Source organism: Lutjanus erythropterus, chromosome 3 (assembly GCF_056507025.1).
Source record: "Lutjanus erythropterus isolate fLutEry1 chromosome 3, fLutEry1.hap2, whole genome shotgun sequence".
NCBI classification, from domain to species: Eukaryota; Metazoa; Chordata; class Actinopteri; order Lutjaniformes; family Lutjanidae; genus Lutjanus; species Lutjanus erythropterus.
The window spans coordinates 17,189,947-17,208,883 of record NC_139319.1 but is presented as its reverse complement, the minus strand read 5'-3'; the positions used below and the strand labels follow the sequence as shown (position 1 = coordinate 17,208,883).

The 18,937-nt window shown below is 40.7% G+C and overlaps 2 protein-coding genes across 7 annotated transcripts in view; one reads left to right on the top strand and one right to left on the bottom strand.

Moving 5' to 3' along the window:
- The first annotated feature begins 563 nt into the window (after nucleotides 1–563).
- Nucleotides 564–6,671, top strand: hadh (hydroxyacyl-CoA dehydrogenase). The gene is made up of 8 exons (XM_084715229.1): nucleotides 564–748; nucleotides 2,385–2,513; nucleotides 2,593–2,750; nucleotides 3,031–3,157; nucleotides 4,297–4,386; nucleotides 5,227–5,299; nucleotides 6,115–6,231; nucleotides 6,364–6,671. The coding sequence occupies exons 1-8, from the start codon at nucleotides 632–634 to the stop codon at nucleotides 6,480–6,482; spliced, it is 930 nt and encodes a 309-aa protein (XP_084571355.1). The 5' UTR covers nucleotides 564–631; the 3' UTR covers nucleotides 6,483–6,671.
- A 1,955-nt stretch (nucleotides 6,672–8,626) lies between these two features.
- Nucleotides 8,627–18,937, bottom strand: part of lef1 (lymphoid enhancer-binding factor 1) — a 66,792-nt gene continuing 56,481 nt past the window's right edge. For 3 of the 6 annotated variants that reach the window (XM_084715225.1, XM_084715224.1, XM_084715223.1), the window contains exon 10: nucleotides 8,627–8,907. In XM_084715225.1, coding sequence (XP_084571351.1) covers nucleotides 8,828–8,907 — 80 coding nt within the window. In that variant the 3' untranslated portion in view covers nucleotides 8,627–8,827. The remainder of the gene's footprint in view (nucleotides 8,908–18,937) is intronic. The other 3 variants (XM_084715228.1, XM_084715227.1, XM_084715226.1) reach the window with 1 other exon arrangement.

The following is an 18,937-nucleotide window of genomic DNA, read 5'->3' as shown; positions in this document are numbered from 1 at the left end:
GCCAAAAGCATAGTGTTGTTTACATTGACATGGGCCACTTTTTATAACGAGTTTATTCAATAAGCACAAAGTACTGCAGAGTTACAATCAGGTTGAGGGAAGTGATTTATGATAGGAACAAAAACATGTATACATAGTCAGTAAAAAAAAAAAAAAAAAAAAAAAAAATCACTTTTCTGATTGTTAACATGCTTTATTGACTAAAGAGTATTAGAGCAAGGCATAAGTGAAAAAAATGAGAAGGAACTTTTTTTAAACTTTGCATTTTGAGAATAAAGTTGAACTATCAAAGATAAGGTAGGCCTTTAAGTATTAGTGTCAGAGAAAAAATATTTGTTTTAATTTAGCATTTTGAGAAAAAAGCTGAAATACCATTTCAATAAATAATAATCAAATAATAATAATAAGAGAAGAAGAAGAAGAAGAATACTTTTACTTACTTTACTTACTTATATAGCACTTTTAACTGCACAACTATATCTTGCATGAAGTATTTTTACTTACTACCTATCTATGTGAAAGGTCGTGGACGCGTCTTCTTTCCCACGTGACCGCCGACCTTCCTCCCACTTTTGCATGTGTGTTCCCCAGTGTGTCCCAGTCCTGACGTCCTGCAGCAAGTTCACACAACATGGCTTTCTTCACCCACCAAGTCTGCAGAGGATTCTCGTCCTCGGCTGCCAGGAATGTTGTTATTAAGAACATAACAATCATCGGAGGAGGGCAGATGGGTGCAGGAATCGCACAGGTAAGCGACGAAAGCTCTGGTCTCTCGTTTAGCTAAGTGGCTGGTCATGTCTAGAAGGGAACCGTGGATTTGCTAAATTCTCGCGAGGTTTGTACTCGTCGCTTCATTGATGTGCGCCCTATACAAATGTGTATTGTCTCCAACTACGTAAAAATTGTGTCTCATAATGTGACGACGTTGTGTTTAAAATATGAGTGGGTTTAGAGACAGACAACACTCCGTAAGGGTTAGGTAAAAATCATGTTATGGGTTTAAATAATCACTCTCGCGAGATCTTTCACGGGTCTGGTGTTCCCTTCTAAACGCGACCCAGGTTAGCTAGTGCTTAGCTTCATTATAGCTAGACATGCCATGTCACACCGTGTGCTCCAAACTGTAATAAACTTCTATTACCTTATTGTTTGCCCACGCATGAAAGTAAAAATGCCGCTGTTTGACGTATGTTTCATTCAGGTAACATTTTGTTAAATGTTCCATATCGTAAGTTAAACTCTTCCAAAATAAAAGCACATAGTTGCCTTTAAAGCTTTTTTTTTTAAAGTCTTTCGTCTCACAGAACAATCAACCATTGAGCTCACAAGGAAGCTGTGTTAAGAAATAGTTCAGTTGTCATTCATTAAACAGAGCTGTTTCCCTGTGGTGTAACATAACAAGACAAGTCACACAAGTCCGATGCACTGCAGGTTATTTCAGGAGATATAAAGGTGTGCCACAAGGTGTCGCTCTCCATATTTGATCTACAGTAAACTGCTCACCAGTGTCTGGGAAGACTCTGTAAAAACCTGCTGCCAGTTACTTCACACTAGGTTTGGTTAACTAAAGATACTTAGATAAAGAAATTAAACTACCTTTTCTATTCTACTACAATGTATATGTGATATGAAATTATGACAAAATAATACAAAACAGTCCATGACAGCATCAAATTCACACAGTTGGTTTTGTTGTAAGAAGTACCCACCTGTTCACTGGTCAGACATGAACCAAAAAAATAACACAGTGCACTGTGCAATGTACAGTGAATGTCAGCTTTGGTTTTGTATAGAGTGACCATCAGTCAGTAACATTACAACGGTAAAATAGAAATATATTTGCTTTTTTTGGTCCCAAATTGCTTGTAGTTAAGTAAACTATGAATGTAGTTGAACTACCAGCAACTAAGGCTGCACGATTCATTGCAGTATTATAGAAATCGCAATATGGTCAAGTGCAGTATCCAAATCACAGAACCAGAACCAAATCCCAATTTTGTGAAAAAGGAAAAATGTGTGAGAAAACAGCATTTTAATGTGGTGCTGTAGGTCTTGCATTGATACCCTGGCCTAAAAATCTGAAGGAAATCTTATCTTAAGAATCTTTAAGAAAATGTTCTTTTTGTTGCAGACCCCAACAAATATATCATCATGGTTTTAACGATTTTAAATTAATAAATTACTTTAATCTGGATACTTTAATTGGGGCGCAGCTCTGGTTATGTTTACTGTTTTAGGTGACAGACTTCCTGATGTTAAGACAGTGAAGATGGCTAACAGGGAAGCCATAGGACAAACAGTATGACTTCATTTGCTCCCACCTAAACATCACTGACACTGACAGCCGTGTTTCTCATCATCCTGAAATAATTTCTTTCTGAAAGGTTGCTGCATCAACCGGTCATTCAGTGACTCTGGTGGACACGAGTGACGACATCCTCAAAAAAGCTCTCAAAGGAATTGAAGGGAGCCTCAAAAGAGTGGTCAAGAAGAAGTTCGCTGATAAGCCTGAGGTGAGACACAAACGAAATTAAAAAGCAAAAACAGAGAGTGAAATGTATGTCTTTAATGGGAGCATTTGGTTTGTTTCAGGCAGGTGAAGAGTTCATCCAGAAAGTCCTGAGCAATGTGTCGACCTCTACAGATGCTGCATCTGTGGTTCAGGGCACAGATCTCGTGTTGGAGGCCATTGTGGAAAATCTAAAAATCAAGCAGGATCTCTTCAGTCAGCTTGACAAGGCAGCACCAGCGTAAGCACCATCCTATTTTTGTTTATTGATAATAGTTTTTCATGGTGCTCTGTGTGTGGTCTTATCTAAAACATGTTGTTTTGTATTTCACTCACCAGTATTTTTTTTTTTAACTGAATGAATTCCATTTTATTTTCAACACATATCACATTTGGTGGGTTTTTCAACAATGGACAAAGGACAATGGGAAAAATGGAAATGGAAAGTGCATGTCTGCTTTTATTATGAACCGCTGTCCATATTATGAGTTACATCTGTTTTTCTGCATGTTTCATTTTAGACACACCATCTTTGCCAGCAACACGTCCTCCCTGCCCATCTCTGACATCGCCAGCTCCACCAACAGGCTGGACAGATTCGGTGGCCTTCACTTCTTCAACCCAGTCCCTATGATGAAGCTTGTAGAGGTAAAAATAAATCATTGTGTTTAATTTATTTGTTTGTCCATATACAGATACTACATATTCAGAAGTAATGCAACAGAGGTAATGTATGTAGGGCAGCTAGCTAAAGCTTATTTACAGCCCCCTTCCTTGGTCAGGCTTTTAAATTCAGGTTTAGACAATTTGGGAAAGGGACAAAACAGTTTTAGAATAAAAACAACAAAAGAGAGAAAAACAGACTGTCCATACATATGTAGGGATCTCCAGATTGATCATCTGATATTCAGTAAAAATATGTGCTTGGGCTTCCTGAAGTTTTTTTTTTATTTCTTGCATTTCAAGGCCTTTACATGAATGTGGAATGAATCCAAGACGTGCTTTCCCGACCTGTTGAAGCTCATGCTGCTCTTATTTCGAAAGTAGCAAATGTGTAGCAGAACATCTGTTTGAAAGCTCTTTCACAACTCCTGCAGTATAATCCAAGTCTTATACGACTGAGAGCAGCAACCACATGCGTGTGTGTAGTGTAGTCCCGCTCTCTCCTTCTTCAATGGCCAGAAGTCGTACATGTGGTTTCTCGGGCACCGTACAGTCACATAGCACGTACAGCCAAAGAGGAGATCCCACGACACAACATAGCAGTGAACCAGTAAAAATACACTCCTACATAGCTGCTGCACCAAAAAAAAAAAAAGAAAAAGATTTTGGCTGTGTATCTCCTGATATGGCTCATAGACTACTGGCGATTATTGTGGCAAAAAAAATGTGATTGCAGCGTCCCAGTGCATATGTGTTGTACACAACGGTGTATGCATTGACATATAGGTGTGTAAATATGTGCGTGTTAGTTTAAGTATACATAGCTGTACACGTATGTTACCAAAAGATCCATTCAAAACCCATTCAAGGTTCCCATGTTTGTTGTTATATAAGATATCAGTATGTATGTTCTAGGGCTGAAAAAACAGTTTGTGTGAATCTATACTGTAGGTTATTGTTTTGCTTTTTTCTTGTTCAGCATTATGAGGAGGGAAATACTGAGAATTGAAATGTGCCCCAACAACATAATGTAATAAAGTGTCCCAGCCTGGTGTGATGTAGACCGTGACAGTGAGAGAACGCTGTGTAAGAACCGCAGTAGCTGAAGAATTCATGTGTCGCAGGTTATTGGAACCTCGGCAACGAGCCAAGAGACGTTTGATTCCCTCCTCAACTTCAGCAAAGCGCTTGGAAAAACACCAGTGTCCTGCAAGGTAAGATCTGCTGTCTGATGTCCAGTGGTGGAGTGTAACTAAGTACTTTTACTCAAATACTTTACTTTGCTTGAGTATTTCCATTTTATGCAACTTTATACTTATACTTCACTATATCTCAGAGGTAAATACTGTACTTTTTACTCAACACACTCACAGCCTGAGTAACTGGTTACTTTTCAGATTACAATTTTTCTTAACCTTCCTGTTCAGTGAAAACCACGTATCTCCTGTATGGTGATTTTGAGTTTGATTTTTTTTTTTCTGATAAACTGAATGATTAAGTGTTTCTCTGTGGGTTGAGGAAAATCTTGTTTCTTAAACTTAATAATTTATTTAAAAAAAAACCCTTGGATCAGATTGTTTCTTCTGACACTATAAAAAGTTAACTTTTTAGAGATGTGTGGTTCTCACAGGACAGCAATGCTACAAACATACCACAGTCTTATAGAATATAATACATTGCTGTAGATTAAACTGTCCTGCAGTATTTAAAGTAGTTGAAATTTAGATAAACTTTAAACATCTACAGCAATAAAATGCAACATAAACATTAATGCACTAGTAATATTAATCCAAAGACATCATATTTAACAATAAAACACTGACAGGGATCATTTTACTGCACAATCAGTACTTTTACTTTTGATACTTTAAGTAAACTTTGCTGCTAATATTTACTTTAAGGTTTTGAATGCAGGATGTTTTCCTGTAGCTGAGCATCTTCACAGTGTGGTATTAGTAATTTTAATTAAGTAAAGGATCTGAATACTCTCTTAGTAGTCTTTTAAACATATATGTAACATCCCACTGAGCAGCTTCCAACGTCTTTTTATTCAGGACACACCAGGATTCATTGTAAACCGCCTGCTTGTTCCTTACATGATGGAGGCCCTCCGATTGCATGAGAGAGGTATGTAAACCTGCACGAGGACCAGTCCTGTCAATACAAGAGAACCGCAGGCTCTTAAAAACATTAAAAAGGCATTTATTATAATATTCTCAAAAATGGCCTTGAAGTCTTGAATTGCATTTGCAGTGGTCTTCAGGTTTTTGTTGGATTAAATAAATACGATAATGTCATAAATAACTTGTCGGATGTATCGATTGTTTTCTTTGTGTGTAACGTTACTGTTTACATCAGTATATTTCATTACACTTTTGACTGTTCAGTGTGTGTGAGCTCTGACATGAATCAGTCAGTTGTCAGGACAGAAAATGTTTCGCACTTTGCTGCTAAAAAGCTAATGTTAGCTTGTCACCCCAGAATGGACAAATGTTTTTCAAGTGCAGCAGAATCTAAAATTCGAGAGTGCTAAGCCTATTCTAAGTAATATGAATGTGAGGTTTTGTTTTGTTTTTTTAATTAAATTCAAGTATGTGGTAAATTTTTCTTTTGTAGGACTTAAAGTCCGTGCTTATTTTTCATCATAGTCTTTGTACTTTTGCAAGAGTGGCTGTGAAGTGGACAAATTTCAGCCTAAGTGATATTAAAAAGGTCTTCAAAAGTCTTAATTTTACTTGAGAACCCTGGGAGTACCCTGCAATGGTACAATTGTCATCGTTTGTTTATTGGGATCATTCATTGTGATAAAAAAGAAACTATGTTATGGATTTAAGTGGAAACACGAGACGGTAAAAGAATCTAAATTATTTTAGTGGCATTGAAAGGTGATCTGTGGGCCTTTTTTTGGTGCCACATTAATGTTTTTCTGTTTTCTTCCCCAGGTCATGGATCCAAAGAGGACATCGATATTGCCATGAAACTTGGTGCAGGTTATCCCATGGGACCCTTTGAGCTCGCAGACTACGTAGGACTGGACACGATGAAATTTATCATAGATGGTGAGTGAGACTGTGTGGAAAATACAAGAATGCAGATGACTTAAATGTAAGTGTGAGCTTGAAACCGCTTCAAGGAAGGGAAAACAATGAATGCCATAAAACATAAAACGCCGTTCCTCTTTGTTATTGCAGGATGGTGTGAAAAGGATCCCAGCAACGAACTCTTTGCCCCGAGTGAACTGCTGAACAAGTTGGTCTCTGAGGGCAAATGTGGCAAAAAGACAGGAGAAGGATTCTATAAGTACAAGTAATTTAACAGTGTGGGTATAACAGTAATAAATACAAGCCATGCAATAAGTATTGATATATGGAAATAGAAAAAGTGCCTTCTGCATCAAAGGTCGACTTTTGTCTGTCAGTCCATTTTCTTATGGACGTCCACTGAATCAATGACATCATGTGTGAAGAGATCAAACCCGATTAAATAGATTTTTGAAGTACTTGGTGCCTGTTGTTGTCGTAGGAGTGAAAGGTGCGACTGCTTTGCAGATAAACATCTCCGGGTGACAATCATACTTTATATTATACTCAAAACTTATTTACCTAATATTGCAGTTGCAACTTCTGTTACTCCTGTTAACGGGGGTATTTGGTAACTTTGATCTGAATTGTGACTAAGGATTGTGGTTGTTGCTCAGATTGTGTGTGAAACAAATGTAATTTGGGGTTTATAAAGACGGCTGACATAAATGCTCAGAAACACTTTGGGACTGAGAGTCTTCTATCACATCGTGTCTGTTAACCCAGCAGGAACACAAGGTGGTGCTGTTTTCCTAGAAATAAAGACATTCACAAGAGGCTTTATTCATATTCGTCTATAAATAGGATTTTCCTTTGATCTCAGCTCTTTCATCATAGATGTTGTGTTAACTTCAAAAATTCAATTGCGACCTGACGAGTTTTTAGAGAATTTACAGTCTCCTCACCTGGTTTTACGTGGAGAGACCTGTGAAAAGATGGATCTCACCCTTGAAATCAACTTACTTACCCAATTGAAATTATTACTACAACAATACTGTAAGAGTAGCCCCAAGCAGTGTGTGTGTGTGTGTGTGTGTTTTAAAGCTTTTTGAACTCGCCACTGATTTTTTTACCTGCTTGACACCACCAATACTTACATTATCATCTCCAATGATGACACAGACGGTTACATCGGGCACTTCCAGCTCTGATGGTCTTCTCCCACCACACAAGTGATCAAATGAGCCAATGGTGCCTTTTTATTTTTCTTACAAAATAAACAAAAACATGTTGAAACAGTTCAAATATGACCACTTGGGAAGCAAAATGCTATACCAAGATGACAGTGACCCGAAACATGATAATAAAAAAAGGAATTCATCAAGTAATACTAAAATAGAGCATTAAAATCAAAATGTTACAGAGATGCTTGCATGGAATAAACAACATGGCTAAAGACCACACTATTAGCTACCAGAGAGAAAAGACAAAGGTCCATTGCAATAAAAGAAAGACTGCCAAGTGCTGGGGTAAATATATATATCTGCTTCATTTGTCATGTTTTAGAACAATAAAATATAGGCCTCTGAGCTATCACTCTCGCCTTTGTCCTAATGTTGCCTGCAAAAATACCAAGAAAATTGACATATCCTGACAGTTTTAAAAAGTACACATACTGAGCATTATTTTACATCTGAGCAAGACTCGAGGTCACTATTTGTTACAAATAGTTATCAAAAGAAGCCTTTAAGTTTCAATTTTCTGCAAGACGCTTCAACAAGAAAAATGGCTTTCCTGTGTCCAAAGCTTATTTTCATATATACCACTATATAAAAAAAACAATATTTAAAAAAAAAAAAATCACTAAAATATACACCGAGAAATTGAAACGAGGATTCAAGATACAAAAAAGCATTCAAAATAAAACTCAGTCTAAAATGAAAAGCAAATCAAAGTGTTGATCCTTTTTTGCACCAACTGGTCAGCAACGAACTAAAAATGGCGTCTTTTGAGGACGTTTCTTAGACAAGATGAGATCCCTCCGTCTTCCTTAGTGCAGTCTAAAAAGAGGTGTTTGGTCGGTCGGGCGAAACCCCAAATGGTCTCAAAAATCCAAGGAGAGAAGAGAGAAGAGACGGGGGTGGGGGGGGGGGGGTGTCGAGAGGAGTGGATGTCGGCCTGATGAACTATACAAAGCAACCTAAGTGACAAATAAATTACAGCAACTTAGGAACGGGTGTTGGGAGTGTTCGGGCGGTGCGGTGGAGAAGTCTGTGCTGCTGTTTTTCAGTGCAGTGCCTTGGATTGTGGTAAAGCTGATTGTGAAAGGAAACGGACAAAAACACAGACGTCAAATTGATGTTTTTCGGTGAAGAGATCGTGGTTGCGTGTCGGTGCTCCTACGAGTCATGATTGTCTTGTTCAGTTCAGTGTCTCTACAGCAGGCGCCTTCAGGAAGGGAGTAGAGTCAAACAGTGAAGAAGAAGTGTTTCTGGTGGTGGTGGTGGTGCCGTGTGAGACTGTGTTGGAGGAAAGGGAGTAGGTGGTTTGGTGGGGTTGAGCGGGAATGGGGAGGTGGGGGGTCCTCTGAGAACTGGAGGCTTCAGTTTTGGAGATTTAAGGGTCTTCATGGAATCTAACAGGCCTCCATCTCTAGCAGAGGGCCCGTAGCTGCTGCCTTCGCTTTGCATGTGGAGAAGTTGCTACGTTTTCCTCCTGCAGAAGAAGAAAAGACAAAGACGAGAAGAAAAGACATCAATCAACGGTGCTATTAACCATTAAAAATTCTTTTGTGGACAGAGGCTGTTACTAAAAGGTTAACTTTGGTATTTCCGAAGCTGGACCGTGCTTTCTCATGTTTTTGTACCTACGTAAGTAATAGGGACAAAAATTTTGAAACTGGTCCAGTATTGAGGGGGAGGGCTGCAGCTGGTAGACTTGAAACTACACCACAATGCATTGGCTCCCATTGGTGGCAAAAGTCACAGGGGGTCCGGAAGGATTTGTCTGCTTAATTTACACATTAACTAAAATCACAAATTATACGAAAGGTCTGTATAGAATACTATTTAAAAAGGTATTTTTTTTTGTCCTCTCTCATAAATAGAAGGTTACTCAGTAGACCGCACTTGACCTCAATCTCTGTTAATGAATCATAATTATTTTTCTGGTAAGGATGAGTGTATGTGAGCCTACGCTGGTGGGTGGTTAAAAAAAAAATACATGTTAAGCTTTTACAGGGAAAAACAAATTCTAAGAATGGAAACAATTATAATCAATCATGTTCACTTTTATCAATAAAGCTTTGGAATAAATCATTCCAAGGAAAAAAGGTTGTGAAACACTGCTACAACATAATCCTAAAGGCAACAAAGTCCACTAAAAGTGCTTGTTTTTTTCCACTGACTGGCTCAGATTGTTGGTGGTGAAATTTTGGTACAGATAGATTTTTTTAAAGAGCAAGATACGTTTTGTTTAAACGGAAGCAGATGTTTTTTTGTTGTTGTTGCTTTTGACAAACTAACCAGACTCCATTAGCAAAATCTGTCATTTTAACATCATCCTCTTCATTCAAATTCGACAAACAAAATCAAACTTGGCTTGTCTTTCCACTGCTACAGCAATCAATAATTCTGATTGTTTGGTCAAAATAAACCCCTTTATTTGCTACATTTGATGTTAAATATAAATATTCCTCCCTGCTGCTTCTCTGATGTCCGTCCTCCTTCTTGCTCCTCTCCAAATATATTCACATCTGAAGTCATGAATTAAATGTACAAAATGTAAGTTCTGCCACTAGGGGCCTCTATCACATTAAAATAATAACAAAAGATGTAGGATGAGGACATTGTGAGGTAGCGTGGGATCATGGCAGTGGTTCTTCATCTTCAATTTTAAACTGCTCCCATAGCTGATGAAAATCTATCTGACATGACTCAGACAGGAATCATTTTTGTGGTCGAGGTAATATTCATGTTAGGTTTAGTCACACTCGCTCAAAGTTCCTTCCTCACTCGCTGACGTATCCAACATTTTCCATGTTTTCCCAAAAGTTACCAAACTAACAAGCATCAGTTACCAGGAAACCCACCGTTACCTTGAATAAATCATGTATTTCTCTATGCATGAGCACTGTCGAAAATAAATATTTAATATAAGCACACAACTCTTTGAGGGTTTATTTCCACCAAACTGGAGTTTGTGATCACTGAAACAACAAAAAGATGAACCAAGACATCTTGATGATGGTAAGATTTTGCAGTTGGGGTTTGGTTTGTTTGGCGAGAGCAATAAAACAGCTGCTTCTGATTAAATAAAACACATCTTACTCTTAATGTAGGGATTCTTTCCATAATGTTGTCAGACACTATAACAATATGAGCTCGTCAGTGGCAAAAACAGACACTTTTAGTTGGGGTATATTTGCTGTACACAGTGGCCCGGAAAATGTCGGAATACGCACAACACAATTTTTTCAAAGTCTAGTAAATGTCTTTAAATGTCTCATTTTGTTAGTCCCAAACCTGAAGATCCTCTGTTTAATATGATAATAAAAGGAAAGAATCTGAAAATCTCCATATTTCAGAGGCTGAGAGCAGCATTTTCTGCTGTTTTACATTACAAATTATGTAAACAAATGACCAAATATTAAAATATTTAATTCTTTTTTTTACCACCTTCCTGGTCAGGCAAGTGAGTTGTCAGATTTACTAGCCTGACATGGCATTTTACTTTGCCCGGGCGAGTGGGCAATCACCGTTGAGCCCTGCCAGGTACGAAAACCACACGAAAATATGGGAAAATAGGTGCCGAGATACCAAAGTTGCCATAAAAGTGCATCTGTATGGAAAAAGCCTTTTTTTTTTTACCCCTCACTGATGAGAAAAAAAGCAGCAAACATATCAGTAACACCAAAACACTGCTCACGTCCACGTCACATTTAACCAAAACCAGACATATCAAGATGACTCAGAATGACTCGAGAGTGTCTCATCATGCAAGCACGTCTCCCTGATTCAAGGAGGGACAAATAACCTGTCATTAAATCTTCATAAAGAATCATTATGTTTTTGTCCGTAGTGTTACAGCTGATTGAATGAAAGCCTTTACAGCAGCAGAGTTGAGCGGAGCGCTGAACTACAGAGAGGTTATAGGTCAGTGACAGGATGTGGGCCGGTCTCGCTTTGATCTAGTCTAACATGGGGGTTGCCGTGACCCAGCTGGCAGCATTGCGCTCTTCTTTGCCCTCCCCTGACTGACTCATTCCTCCTCTCGCTCTCTCAAGGCGAGCACCCAATTGTGTAGCTTCTGGTTGACATTTAGGCTGCCGCTGCAGGTGGGCGTTGGGAAAACAAGACGAGGAAACGCTCTCAGCACAGGAGGATCGCCACATTGACCCAGTTGGTTAAAACAAGCAGGAGTTCATGGAGCTACGTTGGTAACTGATGCCACGGTGTAAAAATGTTACCTGACTGCTCCATCTGCTTCACAGGACTCTCATGAAACTGGCCCTGTTCCCTGATGGGGAAATTGTTTGTCAGGCTGCGAAAGTGTTCTTTTCCCTCTCGTGATCGGGGCTTGAGCTAACATAACAGAGTTAGCTTCAGTTATTGACAAGCCAAGGAGAGTTATTTTAGACCCGAGCAGCATCAAATAGAATCTGTGATCAAAGTGGAGAGGCAGAGACAGAGGTGGATGGATGCCTCCTGCGACTAAAAAGATGGATGTTTTGTGAAGACGAAAAAAGGAAAAGAAACGGTATTAGTTTGCTTTTCCCTTGTGGCAAAGCCAAGAGTGTGTTTTTGTAGGAGAGGAGTCAGCTGAGCCCTGCTGCTCACTGCATCTTAACGCTCAAAAAGTCTTAACACACACACACACACACACACACACACACACACACACACACACACACACACCCTGCAGACGGCTTTACCACATGTGGATAAAAGGGAACAGGACAGAGGCCACCTTTCCCGAGGAGAGTTGACCCTGAGCTGCGCAGAGCAGAAACTGAAAGGAACAGAGCGCTCGGAGAGAAAGAGAGAGCCCCTGTCGCTTTTATTTACCTCCGCCGCCCTCACTCTTTTCATCCCAGGATCTCAAAGCGGCCCGCACGCCCGGCGCTGCACCCTGGTTTCCTGGGGAGCATTTTTCCTTCCCCCACCACAGACATGAAAAGCTCTGGCCTTCCTGCCTGGGGAAGAGGCCTGAGGGGCTGCGGGCGAGGAGAAGTGTGTGCATGTGTGTGCGTAAGTTTCAAAAAAAGGCTGGTGGTAACAGCAGGGGTGTGTATTTGCGTGGTGGTTGGTTGTAGGGGGCAGCAGGCCAGCTCCTCACAAGGTCCAGCCGACACAAACACTGGGATTCAGGAGCAACTTGACCCCTCCTCTCCTCCTCCTCCTCCCTCTACATTAGTGCTCAGGAATGCCGGCTGGACTTTTTTGCAGGAAATGAAACGCTCCTCTGTTCAGAGGGCTCGCGAAGGTTTAGTCTCCCCCCTTCTCCCCCAATTCCTTTCCCTCTACGGGACGGACGGAGGGGAGGGAGGAGGGGAAGGAGTCGGACAAGCTCTCGCCCGGCTTTTGAAGTGTGGGAGGTTAAGATAACTGGCACAGCCTCGCGTCTCAATCGCCGCTTTCACCTCCCAGGCCAAATCAAAGCGCCCGCAGCTGGGGCCCGCCTGCCTTATAGCCCCCTAACCCTCCAAACCCACCGACCCACCCGCCCACCTCCTCAGCTCCCCTCTCTCTCCCCCTGCGCACAGCTCTGGGGTTTCTTTTGGTGCCATTAAAAAGGAAAACACCGCCGACAAATTACTCTAAAAATAAGCCAAGTGGAGAGAGGTGTCTCCAGCGCAGGCTGAGGCGCAGACTTTACCATGGCAGAGAGGAGAGGGGAGATTAGGAGGAGGAACCAGAGGAGGGCTGAGAGAGATAGAGAGCAATGCAAGTCAAGAAAGATGTGTCATCTTAAAAGACGAATGCAGTTTATTGCAATTTGGGTCTTATTTTCATAGTTTTGGCCTTAATTTTTATCAGTTATGATGAAACTGTGGTCATCAGGTTGATTATTTCAATTATATTACATCACATCCTGGTCATACTGTTCACCTATTTAACAATCTATATGTCAAAAATATTCAACAATAAAAACAACTTCTAATTTTCTACACCTCATGTGGGACTGTCAGCTGGTTTTCCCATTTTGGACTCGATCGGTTCAGACAGCTGAGGAGTGGTTGGATCAGCCCTCGCCAAGGACACCATGTTTTTGTCTTCTTGGAGACCAATGTGTTCTATCAGCCAGACTTACAAAGGCACCGTTTGGGTTAGCTGTTGTAGGCTTCCTTAACGCAGCCAGGATTATTCTACGGAACTGGAAAAATACAAGTATACCTTGTTGTAAGGACTGGATCGAGCTCATGACAACTTCATAGGGTTGCTGCTGGCCAAAATGAAAGATTCTGTGATGAAATTTACTGAAATGTGGGAACAAAATATGACATACTCTTATGTAGGCTTGAGCCGACTAATATCCTGACATCCACCTGTCAATCCATCTCCAACTTTTCAGGGCATGGAGCTGAAACTTAAGACACAGACACGCCCACTTTTCAACATTCAAATCCAGATTCCTGTCAGCGTTATGTCCCACCTATCTGCCCTGCATCACTCAGAAATAAGTCGCAAATTCTTCGGAGGTGAAACTGAACACACTTGAACTTTATTCCAGTGCAATGAGAAATAATTAGTGTGTGTGTCTTTTAAATAATGGGGCACACGTGAGGGTTTTATTCAACCTGTCTGATAATCACACAGCACATACATTTTGCCCCACTGGACTTCTTTAGAGTAATCGTTCCATGTTATCACATCTCAGCAATTAATCCAGTTAGCACAATCTTACTGTAACTGATAATACAGACGGCCAAAATTGGGAAAATGACACCTAAACTCAACTATAATAGTTATTCATTAAATGTCCAGTCAAAGTCACGGCACAAAAATATTCTCACCAAATTTTACTGAGAATTGGTCAGTCATTTTTAATTGATTCTTTCTTTGTTTTATTCACTGTTTGCCTTCAAGGCCTTCTTGATTTTAAGGTGTATAAGAAAACTTTTGAAAAAATACACATTACGCCCCTGTCTCAGTATTTCATTTATTTCTGTGAAGAAAACTAAATGAAATAAGTTTATAATTAAAGATCTGAACTTAAAAAAATGTCAACAGATAAGCGCATGTTCACATCCTAAACACAAGCTATGTTAAGGCCCGTGAATGTCGAGCATAACTGTATTTTAATTTGTTTCGATAAATGGTTAAATGTCAAGAGTGTTCCTGACTGAAGAAGCTTCCAAGCTGTATGTTAAGCCAGTTTCTCAAAAAAGAAGCATATTACGTAAGTATGATGAGTACAGAGACAGAGAACTGTATAAGTTCCTCGAACTGTCAGGAAAATTCATCTCTCATGCAGAATTCACAGGAAATAATGTGCTCAGAATTTATCCAGATGGCTTGTTTTGCAAAAAACTTCCTGCAGTTATTGTGTGACCTGTTCTTTACTGCTGTTGTTATGCACTGAATTAACATGAAATATCCATAAAGCATGTCACTCAGTCAGAGGTTGTCAGTTTGCTCACTGTGAGAGAAGAGGTCGCTTCAGTACAAGTGGTAATCTCTTGGTACCTCGCTATTCAAATCCAATTGAGAAGGCCACAATGCAATGATAAAATGATTATCGATGCATCCTGATGCATCAAAATTTTAGGCTTTTAAGCCACAGGGTGGTGGTCAGACTGTATCAGATTCCATCTGCAGTTGCTCACACCCAGCCATCCTCACCAAAACCGAAGAAAAGGCCTAGTTTAAAAGTAAAAATGATGCACGTTACATTTTAGAGGTGGGACTCTTTATCAGATGTGATTCTTGACTGATTTAATAGAAAAGGAGGCACAGTTTTCAGTCTCATGCTCCAGTTCCACTTAAAACACAATATAAAAATTAACTGGCAAAAAAAAGTTAACTGTATTAGCTCATCAATTTGAAAGCATCTTATTTCCTGCCTGTATGAAAATAACAAAACGAGGGGGAGGTGAAGTGCTCCTCTGTGTTGTTATTAACGTTATTTCTCCAGCAGTGGAGAGCAGCCTCTCTGCTCCACTGCTAGCTCTGGTGAAAGCCCTCGATTTTTGACAATTGTAAATCAAATCAGAATCTTCCACATCTGTTTCACGTTTTCCCCTATCCCTACCCTTAAGGAAAAAGGTTGGGAAGTACCACAGGTTTAGTCTAAAGATTATCAGAAGAAAAAAAAAGTTTAAAATGCCTATCACAATTTTCCAAAGTAACAAAGTCAAAAAGCCCAAAGATGAATTGAACAGGAAAAACAGCTGTAACGAGTCAGTGTTTGGCATTTTTGCTTGTAAATGACTCAATCACCCAAAGTGTTCAGCACAAGTTACAAGAACCATCACTGGTTCAGACAGAAACAGAACCCACATTTCTATCAGTGTCTGTCAAAACTGATGAGTGGGTGAATAATGAAACTACAGCTCCTTTAATCTCAACCTGAGCCCCAGCAAACGCCGAGTGCCAACCCTCTGTTACATCATCCACTCAGCTCAGTCTGGCTCAGACCAGCACACTTGAGAGCTCCACTAAGTTAATTGTCCACACATTTAAAGGCTGGTGTGTTTTGGCAGTGACCTTAGCCTGGATCACACTGCTGGCTTTGGTGACACCTTTTCAAAGGAGCCCCCTGCTCTATACGTTTGTGGCAGAGCCGCTCTTTAAAGACATGAGGGAGGAATAAAACGAGCAGGCCAATAAAAAAAAAAAAAAAAAAAAAAAAGCAGCACCTTGAAGACAAAGCGATGTGTTAAACAAAATGCTGTGCAGAGTCAGCACTTTCTTTGGCTCGGAGACATTCAACATAAAAGAAATCGACCCTTTAAAAAAAAAAGCTTTGAAATTTTTAACCTCCAATCAAACGGCAGGCTCAGGGGATGCTGTAGCTTTTCCACAGAGGCTATCAGAAACTGAGAAGTCAGTCAGGAAAAAGGGTGAAGAGAAAGACGAGGGAAGGAAGACGATGTCTGTGTTAAATGTTGGCGAGAAGGGAAGGGTGGGGTCTGCTTGTGGTCAAAAAGGGGAAAGGGGAGGGGGAGTTACCCAAACCCCAAACCTCAGGCATGTGTGGGTGAGACTAGGGGAGTACAGGAGGGTGTGGGAGGAAGAGGGGGGGAGGTGGTTGAGGGGAGGCGTTGCCCACATCTGAGGCGGCATCGCTGGGGGCCCGGGCAGCTGAAGTCTGGCCGTGTGCCCCCGCGCAGCTCAGTCTGAGCCGCTGCAGGCCGGGGGATGTCGGGAGGGAAAGGGGGGGGGGGGGCTGCACATTCAAAGGAGCCGGCACAATGACTGCTCCCTCTGCTGTGGTCTCACTTCAAAGGCCTCCGCCGCCACTCATATTCTCCGTCAGGACAGAGGAGAGGAGCAGGAAAAGGAGGAGCAAGGACAGAGGGAGTAAAAAGCCAGAGAATAAGTGAAAGATGGAGCTGTTGCATGGTAGTGAGGTTTTGCCTCCTTTAAAGGGATAGTTTGGATCATTTGATGTGGGGTTGTATGAGGTATTCATGCATACTCAGCGTATTACCTACAGTAGTTGGAAGTGAACACGCCCCCTTGTTTGGCAGATATGAATACCAGCTCTTTAAAAGATATTCTGCTGTGCAGAGCGTCAGCAGCAAAACGTATTGTAGCAACATAAAGGGACAGTACACCCCAAAATCAAGCCTGTAGTGCTGTTTATCCATCTAGATTTTTTTGGTGTGTTGTTTAGTGTTTTGGAGATATCGCCTGTAGATATGACTACTTCCTCTCCAATATACATCTTTCTTTCTAGTAGAAAATACAGGAGTTCCTGTAGATTCTACTGCAGAAAGAAAGTGCCTCCTACATGAAACTGCTCCAACAAGGTGTGTGGATCATCTTCATGATTTTTGGAAAGCAGCACTGGTTTTTAGTCTTGTTGTTTTGGTGCTTTGAGCATCAAAAATACAATATCATTTTGAGTGTATGCTATATTTAGAATATTTTCACCACTTTACCTTGCCATCAGACAGATTTTGGATGGGAAACCAACGTTATATAAACAAAATATCACTCGCACCAAAACAACCAAATTCCATTGCCAAAATCAGTAATTTTACCTCACACGACACAGGGGTGTCAGGTGTACTGCTGCCTCGATCTAGTGGTTTGTTTGTGTTATTGTGTGATTTTGGTGTTTCAAAAGTTTAGTTTCATTCAGTTTCAGTCACATAGTAACAGAAAAGAGCTAACTGATCAAGGCAGCGGTAGACCAGCAGCTCCCATGTTCTGTGAGGTAAAATTACTGATTTTGCCAATGGAGTTTGGTTGGTTTGAAGACAGCGATATTTGGCCAGTAAAGGCTGTCTGCCGGCAAGGTAGAGCAGTTAAAATATTCTCAGTATAGCGCAGTCTTAAACTCATATTGATTTTTGTGGTCGGCCTTTTTTATACGTGGCTAAAATACATTTTGCTGTTCACCCTGCCCACAGCAGTACAGTGCTCAGCTTTAGGAGTGTCACAATTTCAACATTAAACAGAGAATGGATTAAAATGAACTTTAAATTTCAATTATCGAAATTCAAGGCAGAATCAGCTGTTTGCCTAGAATTTTCTTCCTCTTCACCCCCTTTCCAACTACGTGCAGCAACACGTAGCTTTTTCTCCCACTTGATACCTTATTAGTCTGTCTTTTGAAAGAATACTTTGAAAATTTAAGATTTTTTGATTTTGATCTTTACAAATCAAGACTTGATAGTCTTACAATAACATAGCTGTTAGTGCGAAAGAAAAGCCGTTTAAATCCAAAAATCGGGTTGAATTATGACCTTAAAAAACTAGAAGTCAAAACAAATTATGACACCCCCAATTAGCTTCCTGCGCTGGTTCTCCTGCTGCTTCTTCAAACTGGGGGCGAACCAAACGCCATGTACTGTAGGTGTTACACCAACTACAGATAAGCTCATATAACCCCACTTCAAAAAATCCAAACTCTCCCTTCAACAATGGTCAGACTAACTTGAGTAAAATAAAAAAACAAACACAGGTTCCTTGAGCCCCTCTGCTCCTCTTCCTGTCTGTGCCCCCTGTGTTACCTGGGGGGGCTTTCATTCATTCAGAGATAAGCATCTCATGAGGGGAGCGTTTTTATAAGGTCACATATCTCCGCCTCTTCTGAAGGAGGGCTGCAGTGCCTCCAGGAGCCACAGCGGGGTGAGGGTGGGGTGGTGGTGGAGGGGGACTGACAGAGACAGAGAAAGAGAGGAAGTGGAGAAGACATCACAAAAAAGCCAAGAGACTGGACCCTCATTCTGTTACTGCAGCTGGCCAAACCACAACACAATAGGCCCGTGACTCAATCAAAACAAATTTTGGAGCCCCAGTCTAAACAATGGGAGCACTATAGCTGCATTTTCTCACATGTAAACAATGAGAGCTTTAAGAGGCTCCTTAATGGTTTTTTTCCTCTCAGAAGTGTCAAATAAGGTTGCGAGGCCAGGATAAGAAGTACCTGTCAGAGTGAAAGATTTGTACTTGTGTGCTAAACCCACATACTTAAATTACATCAAGTTTGACATACTGCCACCCTCTGGAAGTCCACATACTAAGTGCTGAGAGGGTCATTTTTCTCCACAGAGCAGGCTTTGTGGAGGTCA